At 37.0% G+C, this 20103-nt stretch overlaps 1 protein-coding gene across 1 annotated transcript in view; it reads right to left on the minus strand.

Moving 5' to 3' along the window:
- Positions 1 to 5629: 5629 nt before the first annotated feature.
- Positions 5630 to 20103, minus strand: part of PRMT3 (protein arginine methyltransferase 3) — a 58197-nt gene continuing 43723 nt past the window's right edge. The window contains exons 14-16 of the mRNA XM_035550443.2: positions 15808 to 15858; positions 15530 to 15617; positions 5630 to 6318 (exon numbers count right to left, since the gene is read on the minus strand). Coding sequence (XP_035406336.1) covers positions 6209 to 6318; positions 15530 to 15617; positions 15808 to 15858 — 249 coding nt within the window. The 3' untranslated portion in view covers positions 5630 to 6208. The remainder of the gene's footprint in view (positions 6319 to 15529; positions 15618 to 15807; positions 15859 to 20103) is intronic.

A 20103-nucleotide genomic window follows, 5' to 3' on the forward strand; every position in this document is an offset into this window, starting at 1 on the left:
TGTCACCACTTCAGTCTTCAAACAAGCCTTTAATTTCAACTCTTCGTCTTCTACTTCCCTTCCAGTATAGCTGTGGGCTCTTTCTACTTCAGAAAGTAAGTCATAGCTAGGTTGTGACATCCCACTACACTTGAAAGATACACCATTCCAGATTTTTTTCTTCATATAATTTCAACCAGGGAGAGAAAACGTTCAGTCATTACTAAAGGGAACTTCAGGCACTACTAAATCGATGGCAGAGAAAATTCCTTGGAAGAAAAGTTAAAAACTAGCAGACTACCTTCTTTAGTTAGCAGATATCTCCCTAATCAGCTTTCTGAGTCCTCTGTAGAGCTTTATCTATTTGAAGTTGAGGGTTTGTTTTTATCTGGATCACAGAAGCTGGATCTATCTCATTACGGCACACCCCATAGAACAGAACTGAGAAGATCAAACTAAGGTGCACATGGAAAAATCCTATTAGCAACCCCAGCATGACGTGCACACAAGAGACATTCAATAATGAAAGACCAGGAGCTTCCAAGTTTGTCTTTCTTGCTCACCTGCTCTCTGATGGGTAGAAACACGAAGGGAGTTTTATAGCTTAGCTAAATAAACATTTAAAAGCACTGCAGAAAGCAGGAAAGATTAAATCAACATCAGATAACAAAAAGGGGGAAAAATGTAGCTTGACATCTACATAAGAAATGAAATCGTGAGCATCTATACTCCTTTCAGACGGAGTTATTTATATGCAAGTAAATAAACAAAGACTTCAGGACACAAATGTGCAAGCAGGACAATGGAACCCAACCTTCATTTTCATCTGAATATTAGAAGAACTTTGAAGATTCACCAGGCAATTTAACACCTGTGACCTTGGGCTAAGTATAATGTAAACTACATAAGCATGAAAAAAGATTGATACTTGAGTATTTTTATTGGGAAAAAAGATTAGCTGTTAGATTAGTTTTTTTTTAAACTTATGCACTTTCAAGGTTCTTCAGGACTCCTAGACTTCATTATACAAGCATGACAAAACCATACTTTCCTAACAAAATAAAAATTAAATCTGTTATTTATAGCCAAACAAGCATTTTTTCCAAATGATTTCCCATTCATTAGAGCAAGCATAGAAATAATTATGGGTTAAAGACATTTCAATAGGGTAACTTTTTATTCAATGTCTGTGTCTATCAATTTGCTAGCTGAAACAGCCTACAGCATTTTTTGAGTTATTAACTTGCAAACTAATCATTAAATATCAGTAATGATTAATTTTTCAGGCATCTTGCTTAAAATACCAAGCTACTCTCCTGGGATGTTAAAACTAATCTGTTACTTATAACAATGGACAAAAACGCTCACCAGTTGCAGACATTGCATGTTGAGCAGCTAAAGATTTTGTCTGGGAAATTACCCTGACCTTTTTTACTACTGACAATGTTTTGCCCTTTTTTTTTTTTTTTTTTTTTTAAACACAAGTGCATGAAGTAAACCTACAGCCAAATCAGAATATCTTTTTAACTTTGAGAAAAAAAATCATATATAAACTACATGGTTTAGTTTGAAATATAAAATATGTACTACTACACATATTTTTAATATCTCTAAAAAGAGCAGATGGACAAATGTACAAGAGCTTTCCACTTCTAAGAGCATTCAAGATATATTTTAAAACATGTTTAAAATGCCCAGCCTGCCAAGCCCGCCTTTTCATTTACAACAAAGAAGTTGTCAGTCACTTTTTGATTCTGCAGAGAAATATCAAGTTAGGACCGAAGTTAGAAATGCTTATCAACATCTCTTTTTTTATTTTTTACCAAATGTCGCCAAGATTTTTATTTAAAGAAAATACTTGAACACTAAAGCACTACTATAACTATTCAAGTTCAATAGTAACTGCAGGAAAACATGAAGTGACTAAGATTGACCCGTATTAATCAGAAAATACTTATTTGTTGACCCGATAAAAAGATCTACAGCAATCACGTAGCTGATGGGTTATGATCTGAAACACCTACATTTATATCCTACTTGTTTACAACAGCAACAGAATTCCACTGCAATTCTCCAGATTTACACGTTTTTTCCTTATCTTCTGTCTCTTCTCAATGTTAGGGGATCTAAAGATAAACGCACGTTGTCATCCAGTCAACGTGTACCAAGCATTCATCACACACAAATTCTGCTCTCCTGATTTGAGCTCCACATTTGACATTATGCTGCGCACACAGCTTAAGCAAGTACGATAATACTGTTTCATATTACTTCATGCATCTGACCACTGACCTGGAATTGTGGATATCTGTATTATTTTCTTGATATCACCCTACAGGTGCATCACAGGCTGAATCAGTTGTGTGTTTTAGCATGCTTTAACAGTTCTCCATTAGCAACCAGAACTAATTCATAAGTTCTAAAGGCCCAAACCTGTACCGACCCTTTGTCCATACCTGACTTGCATTTGCATCCTGTTCCTGCTAGGTGTGCAAATCAAGCAGTCTGCGTAGTGCCAGTTGCTGAATCAAAGCATACATTCGTATGCCTTTTTTTTTGCATCTCTTAGGATGAAACTGCACGTTCAACCATTCAGAACAAAAGAAGGAACAAGGAGAAGGGAAGCCGTCCAGCAACAGCCTTATGCCAGAGCCTTCAGCCATGAGGAAGCTTGTCAGAATAAGTGCACAGTGCAAGGAACTCAAACACCACCACCCCTAACCCCCCCCCCCCCAAAAAAAAAAAAAATCCAGAATCAGAAAAGGAAAAAAATCAAGAGGCCACGGACAGAACAGACTTGCTCTGAAACGAAGCTAACAGCAAAAATCTCTACTTAACACATCAGACAACAAACACAAGAGAAAAAATGAATGGTGTAAACAGGACTGCAGCCAACCACCAGTGGGGCTTGTTACGTGCATGAAAAATTTAATCTCTACTTATCAGTACACCAAAAGGAAGGGGAGGAGAAGTTGCCACAGTGTTTTTTTCCTGTTCAGTTACAAATTGTTTGCACCTTTGACCACATGCCTTGGGATAAAGGATCACATTTTGCATGAAGTGTTACTATCTCTGAGCGGACACATTCAGGGGTGTTTTACTCCAAACAGTTACTTTCCAATTTTCTGCCTCTGAATCATTCATTGAAGTCCCTTTAAAAGAGTGTTTACCAATCACATTTCTTAAAATATTTTCTTCTCAGTATTACAATTAGGAAAGTTAAGTAACAAATTGTGCTGTCAGATGAATCTTGTATTATTTGATTTCTACGTTGAGAAAAGCCTTCCATAATGGATGGGCTATTCCCACAGGTTGCTGCGTGACATTACCTATTGGATCAATTTCCACTCATGTATTTGAAGTTCTTTGAAACAACACTGCATTTTTCCTAGTAGCATCAATCCATCTTTGAGTTGTGTTACTTAAGTGTTATCTTCATTAGCACCTTTGACCTCTCCCTCACACCTTGTCCCAGCTTTGACAAGAAACAAGGTACATGACATATCTTTCAGATCTGGATTTATCAAATGTAAATACCCAACAGCACCAAAATTCTTAACTAATATTACCACTCGTCAGTCTTCCATCTCTGCATTCCAAGTGATTCTGAGCCAGCCTTATTTGCTTGTTTGCTGTCTGCTACATGCATTGATCATGCTGGTCCATCAGTCTAACTTCTCTTTGGTGCATCTCCTACTCTCCTTGGTCCTGCAGACATAAGGATGTACCAAATCACCTCATCTTAACTACCTAACATTTTCTCTTCTTTTAAACGTTCTTCAACCATTTTTTCATTTTGCTTACCTGTAAACAAATGCTACGCAAGCTCTGTGTAGGTCTTCTATCTCAACACTTACACAAACACAATATACACGTTTCTACAAAATCATTGAAAAGTTAATGTTGGAAGGAACCTCACAACATTGTGTAGCTCAATGCCAGCATCTCAAAATAATCAGTCACAGTCAAAGCACCCGAAACTCCCACAGTAAACTACATACCAGACAAGCAAATTCAGATGCAGATACTTTCAACTTCTAGTTGGCATAGTGCTGAGAACACCGTATGAGCATTTTGCTTAGTCTGTCAATATCCTGCATTTCTACAGTGCCTCTCAGAAAAGGACAAAAGTAGCAGTCCATCCCCAGCCTGCATATTTATTGTCTAATATTGACAACTATGTCACAAATTACATTAATCAGTCCAATGCTAACTGCTGGCATTTCATCTGTACAGTAAATTTTTATGCACAGCTGAACAGTGTGAGTTTCAGTTAACCAGGCTCAAGCATTTTAATGAAGATAAACAATGAGTTTTTGAAAGGCATATACATCATTGAGCTAGAAAAATGCTGGCGGGTCACACATATTTATACATCAGCTATATCACTGTAGAGTATTCATATTTGTCAGATACTCCTGTGAAATAAATCATGCATCTTGGATTTACTTTTATTCAATTTTCTCATTTGCTAATTTTTTACAGTTAAGCCTATCCTGAAAACAAACTTCTGAAAATATCTAGTTTGTCACCTGCGTGCAGTTGCACTTCATAAAATGGAAGGATCTAAAAATCAGTGCAAATGATGCACTCATTACCAGGCGAACACAACAGCCTAGGTGTCAATACGGCTCTAAATCCTTTTGGTGGTGAAGCTCTCATTTACAGCATTCAAATGAGTTAACCAGCGTAAGCGTTTAACTCCTGAACATCCCTCTTAAGCTGCATGTGTGTGCTGAGCTTTCCAACATCTAGATGTTAATCGGGACATTTATAGGTTTAATGGTAATTCAATACTTTTCACACAGGAGAGAATCCCCACCCTCCCAAGCCTAGAAAATTATTTGGATGTCAATTAGTAAGCTATGTGTTTCCACAGAAAAGGATAAAACAGTGTAAAATGAAATGAAATCCACAGGTCTGTTTTCAATTGAAAATGTTGAAGCTCTGTAGCGATTGTGACTTCCTATTCAACGACCATTTCGCTGTGGAAAAAAAAAGTGCTGCGTTGCAGGAGAATTTCAGCTTTTGGAATACAAGTTTGCACTTTTCTGCCAAATTGGCATAATCGCTGATAACATTTCTACTTATCTTTAGTTACAGGCACAAGAGTTACACAATATAGAATTACCCAAACTTTATAGAGCAGACTCCAAGGGGAAAAAAAATGAATTGTTCTCTTCTTAGTCCTTTAAAAAAATCTATTTTTTTTAACAGAAGTTTGGAGATCAATAGCAAAACTGTCATTTGTGCTTCTTGAAATGATTTTTGAAACAACAACTTAAAAATTCCATAAAAATGAATTTATATTCAATACAAATACGTGTACAATACAAGCACATTAACTGCTTACGGTTACACTTGGTACAAACTCAATTGCAGTTTGGTGTTTAAACATTGTGACATACACATCAATCCTTGACTGTTCACAGCCACTTTCTGTAACCAGCCAAACAAAATCCACCGTTGCAGCACCTGCTGCTATCTGTTCATAGTATTTTCCATAACACTGATAAAATACACGCTTCCATCCACCTGTGCTCCAATAGGCTACTATGGAAAAAAAAACAGCCACAAATAAATGAGCCATCACTGGAGAGATGAAAGAATTTCCAATTAAGTGGAAAAAAAAAGGAAACAGGCAACTGCGTTATGCAACATACTCGGATCATTTATTTAGATAAATGTAACTGAAACGTGATACAACTTTTTAATTATAGAAGTGTAATAAAAAAGTCTTTGTTGCTGCAATCCTGCAATTGGAATCCAAATTTATTCCCATCGGGATTTTCCAGCTACTGCTGAACTGCTCTGGCACATCATTTAGCTTTTTTCCTAAAACAAATTGCACAAGGATTTTGCTTACTCGTTAATGGTAAAATTTGCCAGCTGGAGAATAAAACAATATTCAGAGACAATACTCACTGCTCCTCACAGCAAGACTTTAAAGGCATTTTTCTCACCCAGCAGTCTCATCTAACTCAAATCCAGCTTTTCCTTCCTTCCCCCACATCCCGTGAGACACAGCAGAATCTCACTGTGTCACCAGCTGCCATATGCCACTGCAAGAGCATCCAAACAGTACTCTCCCAGTTCCAGGTACGCTTTTCATATTCTCATGCACATACAGAAATCCAAGAGTTTACCATTTTTGGATATTTAGAAACAGTTATCAACTGTTCAATCTAACAGTTATATCTGACATTTCTCAAAGCTATACGCAGAACTTTCACTGAAGGCTGTAGGTCTGCTTTGTGTCCTTCACCGAAAGGGTTATAAAGAGGGATCGCGGATCTTTTCTGTTTTTGCGAACTGTTATCTTTCCTCTCAGGGCCTCCCCTGCAAGAAAAAAGAAAGAAATTACTACGCATAATTACAGTGTATTACGTGTATCCTGTGTAACCAGACAGATGCATTACATATGCTTATGCTGTACAAGAAGCTGCTTCCAATTAGTCAGAATTAAACAGGTCTACAAAGGTTTCTTATAAGTTTCCAAAGCTCTAACCAATGGTTTTGAAAATGAACGTACGTTTAAGTGACTGCAGTTAGACCTGGTGAGGTGCTGAGTTATGTAGATGCTTTCTCAGTTGACCCACCCAAAGAACCAATATGACAATTTTACCTGTGAATGGGGGAAAAAAAAACTTTGTTTCACTTGTTTGCTTATGAACAAGTGAACTTCAAAGGCTTGGACTGCAGAGAGTCAGAATGGATCTTAATTTTTTATATCTGACAGTGTGTCAGGTTTTTAAGTAACGTCATGTTTATGTCAGAAAGAAATGCACCATTAAGCCAACAGCATTAACATTTTCAAGGAAGGTATCTGCAATGAAGCGCTCAAGCAAGAGACTAATTTTGAAGTCAGAGGACTTTCACCTTGTTGGGGTACTCCCAGAATCAAGCTATCTTACTCTGTTTGGTGGCTTTCAATCAGATACTCTAAGGTTTTGTTAAGGCTCGAACTTATCTGCAAGTTCCATGTCACTGTGAAAGCTCTGGAATTACAAATTCTGTTCTTGCAGTCTAGCTCTGGCCTTATGAGCATTGTACAAGTTGCATTTTTTTTTTTTTTGGTATTGAGCGAACTATACATTAGCGAATATTCTAACATGTCAAGAAAGAAAACCACTAATATAGATATTGTCTCACACTGTAAGGAAATAGGACCTATATGGGCTTTTTAGTTCTTTTTCAAATGAGCTTAACAAGAAGCTCTCTTTATTTCACAATGCTTTTGCAAAGATTGTTGCTTGCAGATATTTAAAAAAATAATTAATAAAATCCCGATGTATTTTCAGTCCTTAACAAGACCTGTAATTTCAATTATATTTGTAAATACGTAGAAAACCCACCACTGAGCCATCTTATACCATCACTTGAGAAATACAACAGCTGCATTTAAGCAGATGATTCTACAGAACACCCTACAGCAGGAATGACCCAGGCCTACAGCATCAAGTTCTCTGCTACTCTTCTATTACACTCCACTCCATCCATCTCCAACCCTCACACCAGCCACAGCCACTGTTACTGCTTTTCTATCCCACTGGATACCAAGTACTTCCCAGCTGTTTCTTAATGTGATTTTAAAACCAACTATTCATGCCCTGTTAAGAGGGTATTTTCAATATTCTTACTAAAAAAAAAAAAAAAATAGCAATTCCAAAACCGGGCCAGTTTTCAATATGTGAGATTTTTAGCTGTCTCCATTTGACATGTTACTCAGTTGCATACAAACAAAGAATTGACACAAGATCCACTTTATTAAGCATCACAACAGAAAAACCTTTTCAGCAAGATTAACTGTGGTAGCAATACTGTATGGGAGATCCAAAAGCTCTTCTGTTTGATAATTTAACAGTTGCAGATTTAGCTTCATTCCTGTGCAGCTTTATTGTTAGGACATAAGTGACTGATACAACACCATGTGTTTTGCAAAGAATTGAAAGAATGTTTTCATAGTTTACTTAGACAGATCTGACCAGTACATGAATAAATTAAAGGGAAAAAAGCATTATAGCCCCTCTCCAGCTGTAAATCTTAGGGTAGTTTCAACACAAAGACTTCCCGAACTGCATTGCAAAATGAATTACTTGGATTATGTTAACATTCTGTAATACGGAATCTGTTTGAAATTGTAAGAAGACTAAAGAACACCTAGGAACAGAATTAAAATCTTCTTCAATCAGCCTGTAACAGTCTTACAATTTAAAGCATTTTAATACAAAACAATACAATAAACAAGGTAAAAACGTAAATACAATTTCAAAAATGACATTTGACTTTACAGAACAGAACCCTCGGATTCTGTTTCTAAATGCACTTAGTGAAATGAAGCTGTCCCTTTTTCTCAGCTATTTCTTATGCAGTAACCACATTAAATCTGCCTTTCTAAACAGTCTTTTCTGAGGGCTGAACCAAGCAACAGCAGTGCAACCAAGTAACAGAAAGACAATTCTGAACAATTAATCAATGTCATGTAGATATAAAATGACTGATGTTTTTTCACCGTTCTGCTGTCCTATGAACTGCCTGGAGGAAGCTGTCTGGGGGACTCAGCTGTATCACCTTGCTCTTATCATGCTCAGCTGAATGCGAGTAAACTACACAGTGCCATTGCAGTTTGATTAGGACAAAACTGAATTCATTACGACCCCCTTCCAGCATTTTTATTAGCCTTTGGGGAGTCCTGAAATTCGTCCCACAAAGAAACTGAATTCAGCAGAACTGCCGCAAAAGCTTGCTAGCGCAGGGTAAAAAATGCATCCCTACTTCCATACTGACCCACTGCCAAGTACCACACATCCTATTACCTGCTCTACAGTACTCCCTGTGTACATTAACTCTGAACACCCAAAATAGTTGATTTTGGTTTTGACTTTTATCATCAGTGTAACTGTAACTAACATTGTTTAGTTCTGTGCAATGCCATCATCCATAGGGCAAGTTCTTCAGATCAGATACCTCTCAATGCAAGAGCCTCTGTCACTTATTTCCAGTATTTTTCAGTCTGTAACCTCACTCACCTGAAATGACTTGACTGAACCCAAAGATTGTGCGCAGTCTCCTGCACACATACCCTTAGCATCTATGCAAAGCTTGACATGATCCATAGCAATGAACCTGTAATGCTTCCTGCCCTTTAATACAGATTGGTGCCCTCTCACTTTTTGATTATGAAAAAGATTGAACGAGTTAATGAAAGCAGCTAGCAATCAAGATCTCTCAAAGTTTGTTTCTTTTCTTCTTGTGGAAGACCTTTATGAAACTAACAGCAAGGCCATTATGAACATACTCAAAGCATTGTTTTTTCTGACCCCACCCTTAAAGCTTAACATCTTTGACTTCAAAGATCTTAAGATCTTTGAAAGAAAGATCTCACTGAAATTGTTTCAGAGAGCTCCTACAAGACTGCAGTAGACTTGGGCTAAAGACAACTTCCAAACTGCCGTTGAGAAATACCTTTTACAAATTCCTGCTCTGAGGTTGTGACAATCCCCCACGTTTTAACAACCACAGGCTTTATGGGGTAGTCAGATTTGCCTTAACAGTTATACACCAGTGCATTTTGACATCTCTCTTCAAGACAAGGCTGCACTCACTCGAGACTGACAATTTAAACATTATCTCGTTTTCCACTGCAGTTTAGACACACTGGAGTCACCATCTTAAATAACATTGAGGGCTAGCAAGCAACTGTAAAAAACAAGTTTTGAAAGCATTACTTTGGCAGAGTTGGCTAGGAAGCAGTTTCTACATACCATCTATCTTTAGAAAACAAAAAAGAATGAAAGACAACTGATTTGTTGCAGAACCAATAGCATTTTCCTTAAACTCAGTAACTTATCCTTAATCCCCCCATCTAATTAAACTGCAAGCACCTGCAGCTGTACACAAACGCTCACCTTCCCATTTGACCATGTCTCTTTTTACTGCATCACCAACCCAGTAATTTCCAATGAGCACTTTCTGTACTGAGCAGAGCAATACCAAAGTCAGTGATGACGTCTGATCTGTGACACCCTCCTTACACTGGCCAGTTAGTTTGATCAATTAAGCAGTTGTTTACTGATTCCTTTCTGTTATAGCCCCGCTCTGAAACTATACTGAGGTTCTGTCTGTACCCATCATATACCCTAAGCATTTTCCTTTGCAAGTTTTCCTATCACTCGTTCTTTCAACTCTGCAAGTCAAACCACAAACTAGACACCTCTGAAGAAGGCTATACAGCCTGCTGAGTAAGTTAGGACAACCTTGTATGGCTGCCTAAGATAACATGTACATCCCACACCTGGCCGAGCAGCAAGATTCCCAAGACAGATCAGGTACCAGAAATACTCGCCAAATGAAACAAACATCGAAGGCCCCCTCCATGGTCCTCCAACACGTAGAGTTGTACGAGCCAAAACTAACTCACCTAGAAATAGTCTCAATTCACTACATTTTGAAATAGAGATCCTGCGTTGTGTATCCTATCTCTATTTTCCTCTCAGCAGTTGCAACAAAATTCTGAGAAAACTAGGTTCTTCCTGCCGTACTCATCACATCCCCTTGCTGTCTCAAGAGCATGCAAAGGGGACCACACAGAATGGCACAAGAAGCCCCTGTAACTTTTCCTATATAAATACCAAACTTTTACTAACTTACAGTGAAATAAATAGGCCATGAGAAGAGAGTCTCTCCAATTAGTGCCTGATGTACACACAGATGTTTCTGCAAAGTAAGCAGGATGATTTCAGGATGATTTTAATCAGATTTCAGAAGCTACATCATAAGACATGCAAGATCTAGTCAGACCTCAAAACAGTTTTAACAGTTACTAATTTTTAAAAGCAAGCAACATCATTGCAACTGTAGACAGGCAAAACAAACAGTAAAATCTTAATTTTGAACCAAATGATCCAAGTGGGATACATAATATTGAAGTATTCCAGTAAAAAAAAAAATCAAAACAAACAGATTATTTGTGCCAGTGTTTTTTTGTTGTTTGTTTGTTTTTGATAAAAAACTCTCCAGGTAGCCGCATCAATGTTTTCAAGTTTGTAAATTTACAAACAGCTACCCAATTGTGGAGACTGGGGAGTTCAAGATAATCATGGATTTTACAGGGGCTTAGTCATGTGCATTCTTCAGTTTCACTACGCAAGCCCCTTTTAATTCCACAGACAAACAAATCAAGGTTTTATTTCCACTGCAAGGCACTATCAAGAACACAGAACGTTGACAATATGCTGTTTTACTGCTAATAGAATTTGCTCGCATACAGATCTGGGTTTTAACTTAACGCACTGTTACCAAACAGATTCTGTCACCCCCTTGAAATCATTCTTGTATGTGTTTTTATCTGTTCAGTAAACCCTTCGGTCAACCAAAAGAGAATGACATTCCGCATGTAATTTTCTGTTTATGAAACTTAGCAGCAATATCACAACATACAATGGAAGAACAAGATCCATGTTTGGACCATTAATAAGAGAAAGACACGGCTTTGGCATCTGAACTTCAATTTTTAAAATAAAGACTTTTTCAAGCTATTCAAAGGGCTGCTAAGTGAAGCCTTGTACTCCGTAGGGAGTCTGCAATACAATACTCGTCTGAGAAAAAACATTTTTCTGGCAATAAAATATCACCTGGCTTCTTTTTCTAGCTTCTTTATTTTTACTGCATGTTAAGCAGTTAAAGCCTATCCAACGTGCTGACGCTCTTTTTACTTCATCGCACATGAGCTTTAAGTCTCTCGTCACAGTCTGTGAGGACGAAAACTAGCTTTTCAGAATATGTTAGTAGCAAAAGATTGCCCCGTCCCCTAACTAAACCAAAATAAGCAAAAATTATCCATTAAAGCTGTACACAAAACTATCTATCATAGTTATGTATGAAACTGAAATTCAGTAGCAAATCCTATGTATTAATCAAGTGTAATTCTTACTGCTCCAGTCTCTATTAATTACGTGCAATTCTTATTGCTCCAGTCTCCAGATCTTTGGAACTAGGTTAAGTTTCTCCCATTTCCTCTCAGAGGATCTGCAAATCCTGCACATCTAGCACAGGCTGCAGCAGGAACGGCAACGCAGGGAGGATTAGTTCCACGCTGCATCCTTTGGCGTGTAATGGCTTCATTCTGTTATTAGTAGAAACAAGATCAAAATCACTTTTTTTTTTTCCACGGATGAGAAAATAGAGCTACTTTTACAAAAAATAACCTGGAGTCAAACAGCTGAAAAAAAATACATAGTTACCACAGTAGAACAAAGGAATTTTACCATGGCACAAAGTAGCATTTTTCTGTTAAATACCCAACAGGTTCAGATAGCTCTAAGCTCAACCTCTTTTGCAGAGCAAATCCAAATACCATCAAGTTTTATGACCAGATCAGGCATATCCCCAAAAGCTATAAAGCATCTCAAACTTGAAATCAGCTTTATTAGTCAGACTTAAAAACTTGAGGGAACCATTTTTCTTCACTAGGAAAGAAAAAAATAAAAAATAACCTGCCTAAAAGACATGTTTTCAAAACAGGAAAATGTTTTCAAAGTATTTATACCAACAAATCCCTCTTTCACAGATTATTAAAACACTGGAAGCAAATGCCACCACAGTAAGCTGGCCAAATATTGAAATAAGCAGCTGTCTCAATATTGGCTTTAAAAATGGAACAAAGCTTGTGGTTAGACCATGTAGCATATTCTGTGTGTCTGTTTACCTCCTCGGCTTTCCTTAACTGCATTATGACTGCGCTTCACTGTTTTTTAATCAGATTATTAAAAGATTCAAATGATATTAGTTCTATTTATTTTCCATTGTGCACTAGGAGAAGAGATTGTCCTGGCTCGAACAATTTATTTGGTCTCAATTGGGTCTTTTTCATTGTGTCCCAGTGCCATAAATTCCTTATTCTAAGAATTTATACATAAGACTGTTGAATATTGGTAAGTACAGGGAAAGGCAAAAAAGCCAAGTCTTTCAATGATTCAAATGTGTTTAATATATTTACCATTTTCTTCAGCTAACTCACATGGAGAAAAGTCAATTTGAAAACAAAAAATCTCCCCAAAAATCTAAATACTTGGAGTAGAGTTCAGTTCACCATGCAAGACAGAAACAATATATGGCCAAATGGTGACAAGTTGTGCTAATTTATCAATTAACTTAAGTGACAGACAAGAAACAGCTGGAAGTACAACTTGAGACATACTGCAAGACAGACTTGAGCAGTTAGTTTAGCTGGTAAAACAGAAAGGGAAAGACTGAAGAAATCAAGGAATATGGTTAACCACGAATTACCAGAGATTAATAGTAAAAAGTCACTATTTTGAAAAGAATAAAAAACAACAAGAAAAGTTGAAAGATATGGAAATCTCTTTTTCTTCAAGTCATGTTACTGTAAGAGATTTTTGGAATGATAACGAATCCAAGTCAGAAACAAGATGTTTTCAGAAGTCACCCAAATCAAGGAACATTCTTATATAATTATCAGGAAATACCTTCTTGCCCTGATGCAGTTACATCCTCCATGAAAAACCAAAATTCCACAGAAATTAACACTGAATTTACAAAGGAAAAGGAGATTATGTCGGTGTTTCTCTCAGAACCTTCTCTTACGCTTAAAATCAAAGAAAACTAGACTTCTATCTTCTATAGAAGATAAAAAGAGAACAGAAAAAGATGGGAAATGGGAACTTAAATAACTACTAAGAGAAGGAAGCAAGCAGAAAGAAAAGCACAGCAGCAACAAGATTTGGTACAGGAATAATTTTTTAAAATGTGAGCTTATAAAGAGGAAGAAAGAAGTTATGGCAAAAGTGATCTTGAAGGTCAACCGGGTTGTGTTCACTGCTTCAAAGCACATTGTTTCTGCAGTTATCTTCAGAAAGTCACAGCACCTAGACTAGAACTCCAGATCCAGACACACCTCCCAGTAATTTTGGGCATTTTGTAAATGTCAAATGATCTATGTAATATTAAATAACGAGCATATTCTAACAAATGTCGTTGCACTCTAAAAAAATAAATCATTTCACACTCTATGACATCGAAATATAATGAATTTCAGCAAGGAGACCTTAGCTAGCCTCATCTAGAAAGAGAAACTGAACAGAACACAAGCCAAGCACAAATGCACCAAAGCACATGTGCATCCCAAGGATCTAAAAATATGCGAAGTAAAACTCATTTAAGAACTTTAACTCCAAGGATGGAAAAAAAGTCATATAACATAGTCCTTAATGCCTTCAGGAAAGACGCTCCTGCTAAAACGCTGTGATGGCTACTAGATGGATGAAGCAATCACAAAAGCTGTTTTAATTGAGGCTTGGTGCTGCTATCACCACTGTACATTCATAATTATCATCTATCAAGAGCAGACAATACCCCCTTCTACCTCAATACTCCTCCATATCATCCCTAAACCTCTTGACCTCAATTTCTTTCGCAAGATCCGCATATGTTTCTGTGCTCTTTCTCCCCCGTATGTCTGGCCTATTTGTAAACTTTTCAGTTCAAGGCCATGGAATACTGTGAGTTGCTTAACTGACCAGCAGAACTGAGCCCCATTGCCAGATCCTCTCTAGGTCCTTCCTGATAGTCTGTAAAGAAAAACAGCCCTCAATATGAGCTGAGGAGTTCAATAGTGGTAAGCACATATTTAGTAGATATGTAGACAAATAATGTGCCCTTTTTCAAGCATATAAATATAGCTATTTGACTTCCTTCGATTATAAACGATGACCCATGACGGTCATTGGACACACTTCTATGTTTATAAAGCAAGGAACGCTTTACTACTTGCACGGAAAAGTACTTTCAAAACTTACCAAATACAGGTAATTAAAACCACTAACGTATCATTTTAATCTTCAAAACTTTACTCCAACAATTTATCATCTGAATTTTGGGTTATCCTGGCGACAACAAAAGGTTTGTTTACTTGTGTCAGACTCAAGATTGAACACATTACAGTAGTTATTCACTTCATAAAAGCGTTCAGCATATCAAAATCACATCTCCCACACTTCAGTGGATCATGTTCATGGCTGTGAGCTCTTTAAAACCCTTTTCTATTTACAGAGTAATCCCACAAGTGCCAGGTACCACACTCATGCATGTACCTATACAAGAAATAGAGCATAGCTTGAGTGGTACAAAAAATCCTATGCAATCATTTCATTGATATGATGCTTAAGAACGTAACTAACGTTAAAATTAAGAGAACCTTATTAACAGTGTTGCAGTCTTTCATCTCCCCTGTGCCAGACAGAAATCCTTTGAGACATCAATTCCTTATAAAAAACCAGTATGGAGCTACATATTAGACATATGCTCACTTAAATATACATGTGCAAACACATATATATACTTTTAACGTTGATTTTATAGAATACAGATACATATTTCCTACTGCTTTGCTTAAGCAAAGAGTTTTTAAACAACAGCTGAAAGATGTATTTACTAGTTCTTTTTAACACATAATTCTTGAACTGTTTTACATTTAAATGATAATAGCAGTGTAACACAACCATTGTTGCACCACAACTGAATTTAAACATACCTGCTTCTACAGGAATTGGTTTCTCCAGCAGAAAAACTGTTTGTTTCCAGTGTGTTTTGGTACACCAGGGACCAGTTGAAAACAAGACCTGCGTTGGAAGAGTTCAGGAGTTTCATTAAAGAACACCATTTTTAATACCACAATACATCAATCAATTACCAAGCACACATGCATGTTTTCTACAACAAAACTTGCTGCCAAACACCTCGAGGTAGAAAAACCATACAAAAAAATCCTCATCTTTCAAGGCTGTTTTTAAAATCCATAACCCCACATACCTTGTTGTGACAATCCTTCTCAAAAAATATATCAAAATAACCAGCAACTGCCTGTAAAAAATAGGAAAAGGCAAATATGATAAAGGAGCAATAGTGACATTCGAGAAAAAGACTATCATGAATATATATGTATTTATTTATTGTGATTTCTGCTCAAGAATATTCAGCCTGCAATTGTACTTTATTACAAATCTAATCTTAGGCTAAGTTTCCAAAATAACCTCCACACCCTAACTACAACTGAAATTACATATGAAAAAGTACTTTTTTATACGTGCAAGCCCACAAGCACATAAACTTCAGTCCTTGTCATCTATAGCTTCCATGACCCTCACACTAAATAGACATACAAAATGAGGGACGTATTCACTCTTTGCATAGCTTAACACCATCGTCCATAAAAACTCGCTGAGAACAGAAGCAGAGCATAACCAGACAATGGATATTTTTCTTCCACTAATTACATACACAGATGAGGAAAAAGAATCACAAACACCTCATGCTGGCCCTTTCAGCAATTTTTAATAGTAACTCTCCATAGGATTCCTTGGAACATTTGCTCTGTCCCTCCTGTCATCCCACTCCTAGCCTCAAAGAGCTTGTCTCTTCAGTGCATAATTCACTAGTGGGACTTGTCTTCCAGCTTCAGTAGGAAAAGAAATAGAAAGTATCTGCACACAAAAAATATACCCACACTATTAGTTACACAGCCTTTTAATGATGGCCTGCTTTTTTGATGAAAAAAGCCTTAGACTCCCAGAAGTTCAAAGAATTCAAATAAATTCCAAGAAAGAACTGGAAGATGTTAATAAAAGACAATCAGCTACACCATTTCAACTCTGAAATGCTATCCACGCTCACCTTTGCTTCCTACTGTCTCCTATGAAAAGGCTAAAGCAAATCTGGAAACGGACCCAAGGCAGTTAAGCTTTTCTACTCTGTCAGTCTGAAGAAATGACTCAGAACAGATATTTTGAAAAATTGCTACTATAGATGCTAGGGAACTTCAATCCCTCTGATAGCAGGATGACCTGCTCCTCCTGATAACTACGGTATATCCAAACAAGCTATCTGTCCAATTCAGTGATGGAAAGCCTGCTGCATGAACACTTACTGCAAATGGTTGTATCCTTCTTCCCACAGCAATAGTGTTTTTCTCTTAAGTCTATTAAAGTGGTTATTCTGAATAGTTACAAAGGCCAAGTTCTGCAGCATGCTCTTTATATTGATTCAGACAGAATGTGAAGAAAAAGATAAAGACATCAAACGCACTTACAAAATCACGGTAACAAAACAACTGAATGGCATCTGGCTTTATCATTACGTACTAGGTAATCTGAATGACAGCTAAACCATTCTGGTATTTTCCCTTTCCAGTCTAAATCCAGAACAGACAACACGGATGTGAGTACAACTTAAAGCAAAAAAAAAAAGTGTTAAATCACTTGTGTTAGCTTTTCAACTAATGGCACTCTAGAGAAGCTTGGAAAGCTCCAAAACGAACCACGCAGATACTATGGGACCTTCGTGACAAATGAGCACCAGATGTTGGAAATGGTGATTCTTCCATCCCTTACATAAGGCCCTATCACTCAATGTTGAGAAACTCGTTCCCAATTGAATTACAGCCCTGTCTCTAACATTCCTTTTTCAGTGAAGATTGAGGTTTTGACAAAGTTTTTTTTATTGACCCATCAGACTACTTTTACTGATGCACCATCTTTTTGGATGCTAGTCAGATATCTCCGAAGCCGCAAAAACACCTCTTAATCATCAGGTCAATACTGTTGATATGCTTGCAGATAAAATTCAGGATAAGATTACTGGGAAGGAAAGATAAAGGTTGAGACAACAAAAATACATTAAGAATTGCGAGGGGGGTAAAAATGGCTTCCAGAGAAAATGAGACTATCAAGATACGCTTCCGAGCAGAAAGCAAAGACAGTGCCCAAAACTCCAAGCAGACATACCACAGTTAGGGGAAATACAAATAGCCATACGCTTGGCAGCAAGAAGTAACAGAAACATCCAACATGCCACCCTGAGAAAATGTCCCCACCAGACGAATATTTGGGGGGGATCAAGTTCAGGCTGAAAGGAGACTGCAGCTATAAGAAAAGAAACCATCCCCCTACTACCTGTTTCTTTCCTGTGCTCAGAGAAATAGGATTTTGTACACCTTCTGTAAATGACCAGGATAAATAATTACTTTATTCCTTACACTGCCAATGGAAAGAAAACATTGCAACTGAAAAACCTGAAACCTTGACATGGACCATTTAAATCAAGAGGTAGTTACAGTATTACACATCACAAAGACTATCTTATGCAGAGTTCCAGGAATTAGTCTTTTCTACATTGATCCATTCAATTCTTTTTGTTAAGTACTAAAATAGATCTACTCCCTTTACTGAAGCAATTGTTGAGCCAGAAATTAAAAACAAAACAAAACAATATTCTAACAAAAATAATTCCCCAAGATCCTAAGGGTAAGTTCTAGCAAACAGCTTCAGACATTCCTCAAAACTCCTCAGTTTTAAGATCTGACATTTCTTGACTGAAAGCACGGATCCCTTTCCCAATACACTGCCTCCAGAACGTTAAAACCTGACAGAAAACAAACAAAAATGAGCCAACAAAAAACAAAGTCCCACCTTTTTGGTGAGCTATAAAAACCAGCAAAGACCCTAGTCATGTATAGCTAAATAGTAATTCTATGCTTTAAGTTAAAAACATAGAGGAGAAGAGTCTATACAGTATTTAAAAACTAACTTTAAGACCAGATATTGCAATTTAGAAATCTAAGGAGTTGAGTTTGTTGGTGTTTTTTTCCAACTGTTTTCACAACTCTTTGGATGCCAATAAGAAGCATATCTCGGGGTTTCAAACTGCAGATAAGATTAAGAAAGTTAAACAAAACGCTGTTCACACAAACCTTAAGTGTCTGAATATCTTAAGTTAAACAGATTTTCTCCAGTTTATGTAATCAGAGCTTCAGTACATTTTTCATATATTAAAACCTAGCTAACAAGTGCTGTAAATTGTTTAGGTTTTTACTAAGATTTTTGTTGAGACTACAAAGCCATTGATCTAGGAAGCACATTATTTACCACTACAAAACAAGGCTTAGCATAAACCAAAACACAAGTTAAGGGGTCAAGTCTACTCCAAAGCCTCCCAGTATCTCCAGCCTACATTTTCTACCTTCCTCCTTTAGTCCTCTTGATTTCACATGGAAGATTTCATGTGCTAGGTTGCATGAGTTCCCCTGCCAGTAACACAGCACTTTAAGAAGAGCTATGAAAACCTAAAATCTCTGACAGTATTACAGAAGCCCATTTTAATACTCCCAAATGCTTTAAAAAGCCCAAACACAACAAAAAAAACACCATCCAAACAAAACCACCACCACCACATCCTCAAGTTACATTTAAGCTTTGCACCACTACAGCGATGTTCTTGTATTCCACGCTAATACCTTGTAAAAAAGTGAAGTAGATGTAGTTAATGCTTTCTGTGATTTGGTCTACAATCCTGTATATTTGAAAACAGAATCTCAAAAATTTAAAGACCTCCACAAATCAACAAGTTGAAATAACTGATGATGCAAAGCTAGGTATTGATTACTGTCTTTTTAGAAGTAGATATCTTCTCTTACGTCTCAACTTTTTTTTTTCTTTAAAATCTTATGCTGAGATGCACAATGTGTATTCCACTTCTAAGTATGTTTCACTGAAATAATTCTGTAAAATTGAAGTTAGAAGCATTTTCCATTCATTTCACTTTAGAGCACAACAAACGAGTGTGCAGTAGCTACAACAGTGAATCACAAGCTTCTATTAAATATGCAGTATTACAAATTAAGACAATGCCAGCCAGTGCTTACAGACTGAAGGAAGAATAAGTCCTCCCGTTTTGTTGTAAAATGTAACTTGCATCTACGCAGCAAAATGTAAGGGGAAAAAAGTCATTTACAAGTGACAGACACACAACCATCTCACAGACACAAGCACATTACAGTGGAATAAAGGGCTGGCCAGATTTTTATTTAGGGTGTCATCTTGGTGTTTTTTTTTTGTTTGTTTTTTATAGGAAGTCAACCTAAAGAAAAGCAAAGCAGCTACTAGTGTCTTTAAGTTCTAGGTGACGTTTTCTAACTACTGCCTTGGTTTCCTTTGTTTTAAGCGTAACAATAAACAGTTATTTCTTACATGGCAGATGGACGATTTTCTTCATCTTTTCACTCTACCTTTGACAACTTATTTACAACTTCAGTAATGATCAACCATCAGTAAT

This window comes from Cygnus atratus, chromosome 5 (assembly GCF_013377495.2).
Source record: "Cygnus atratus isolate AKBS03 ecotype Queensland, Australia chromosome 5, CAtr_DNAZoo_HiC_assembly, whole genome shotgun sequence".
Classification (NCBI taxonomy): Eukaryota; Metazoa; Chordata; class Aves; order Anseriformes; family Anatidae; genus Cygnus; species Cygnus atratus.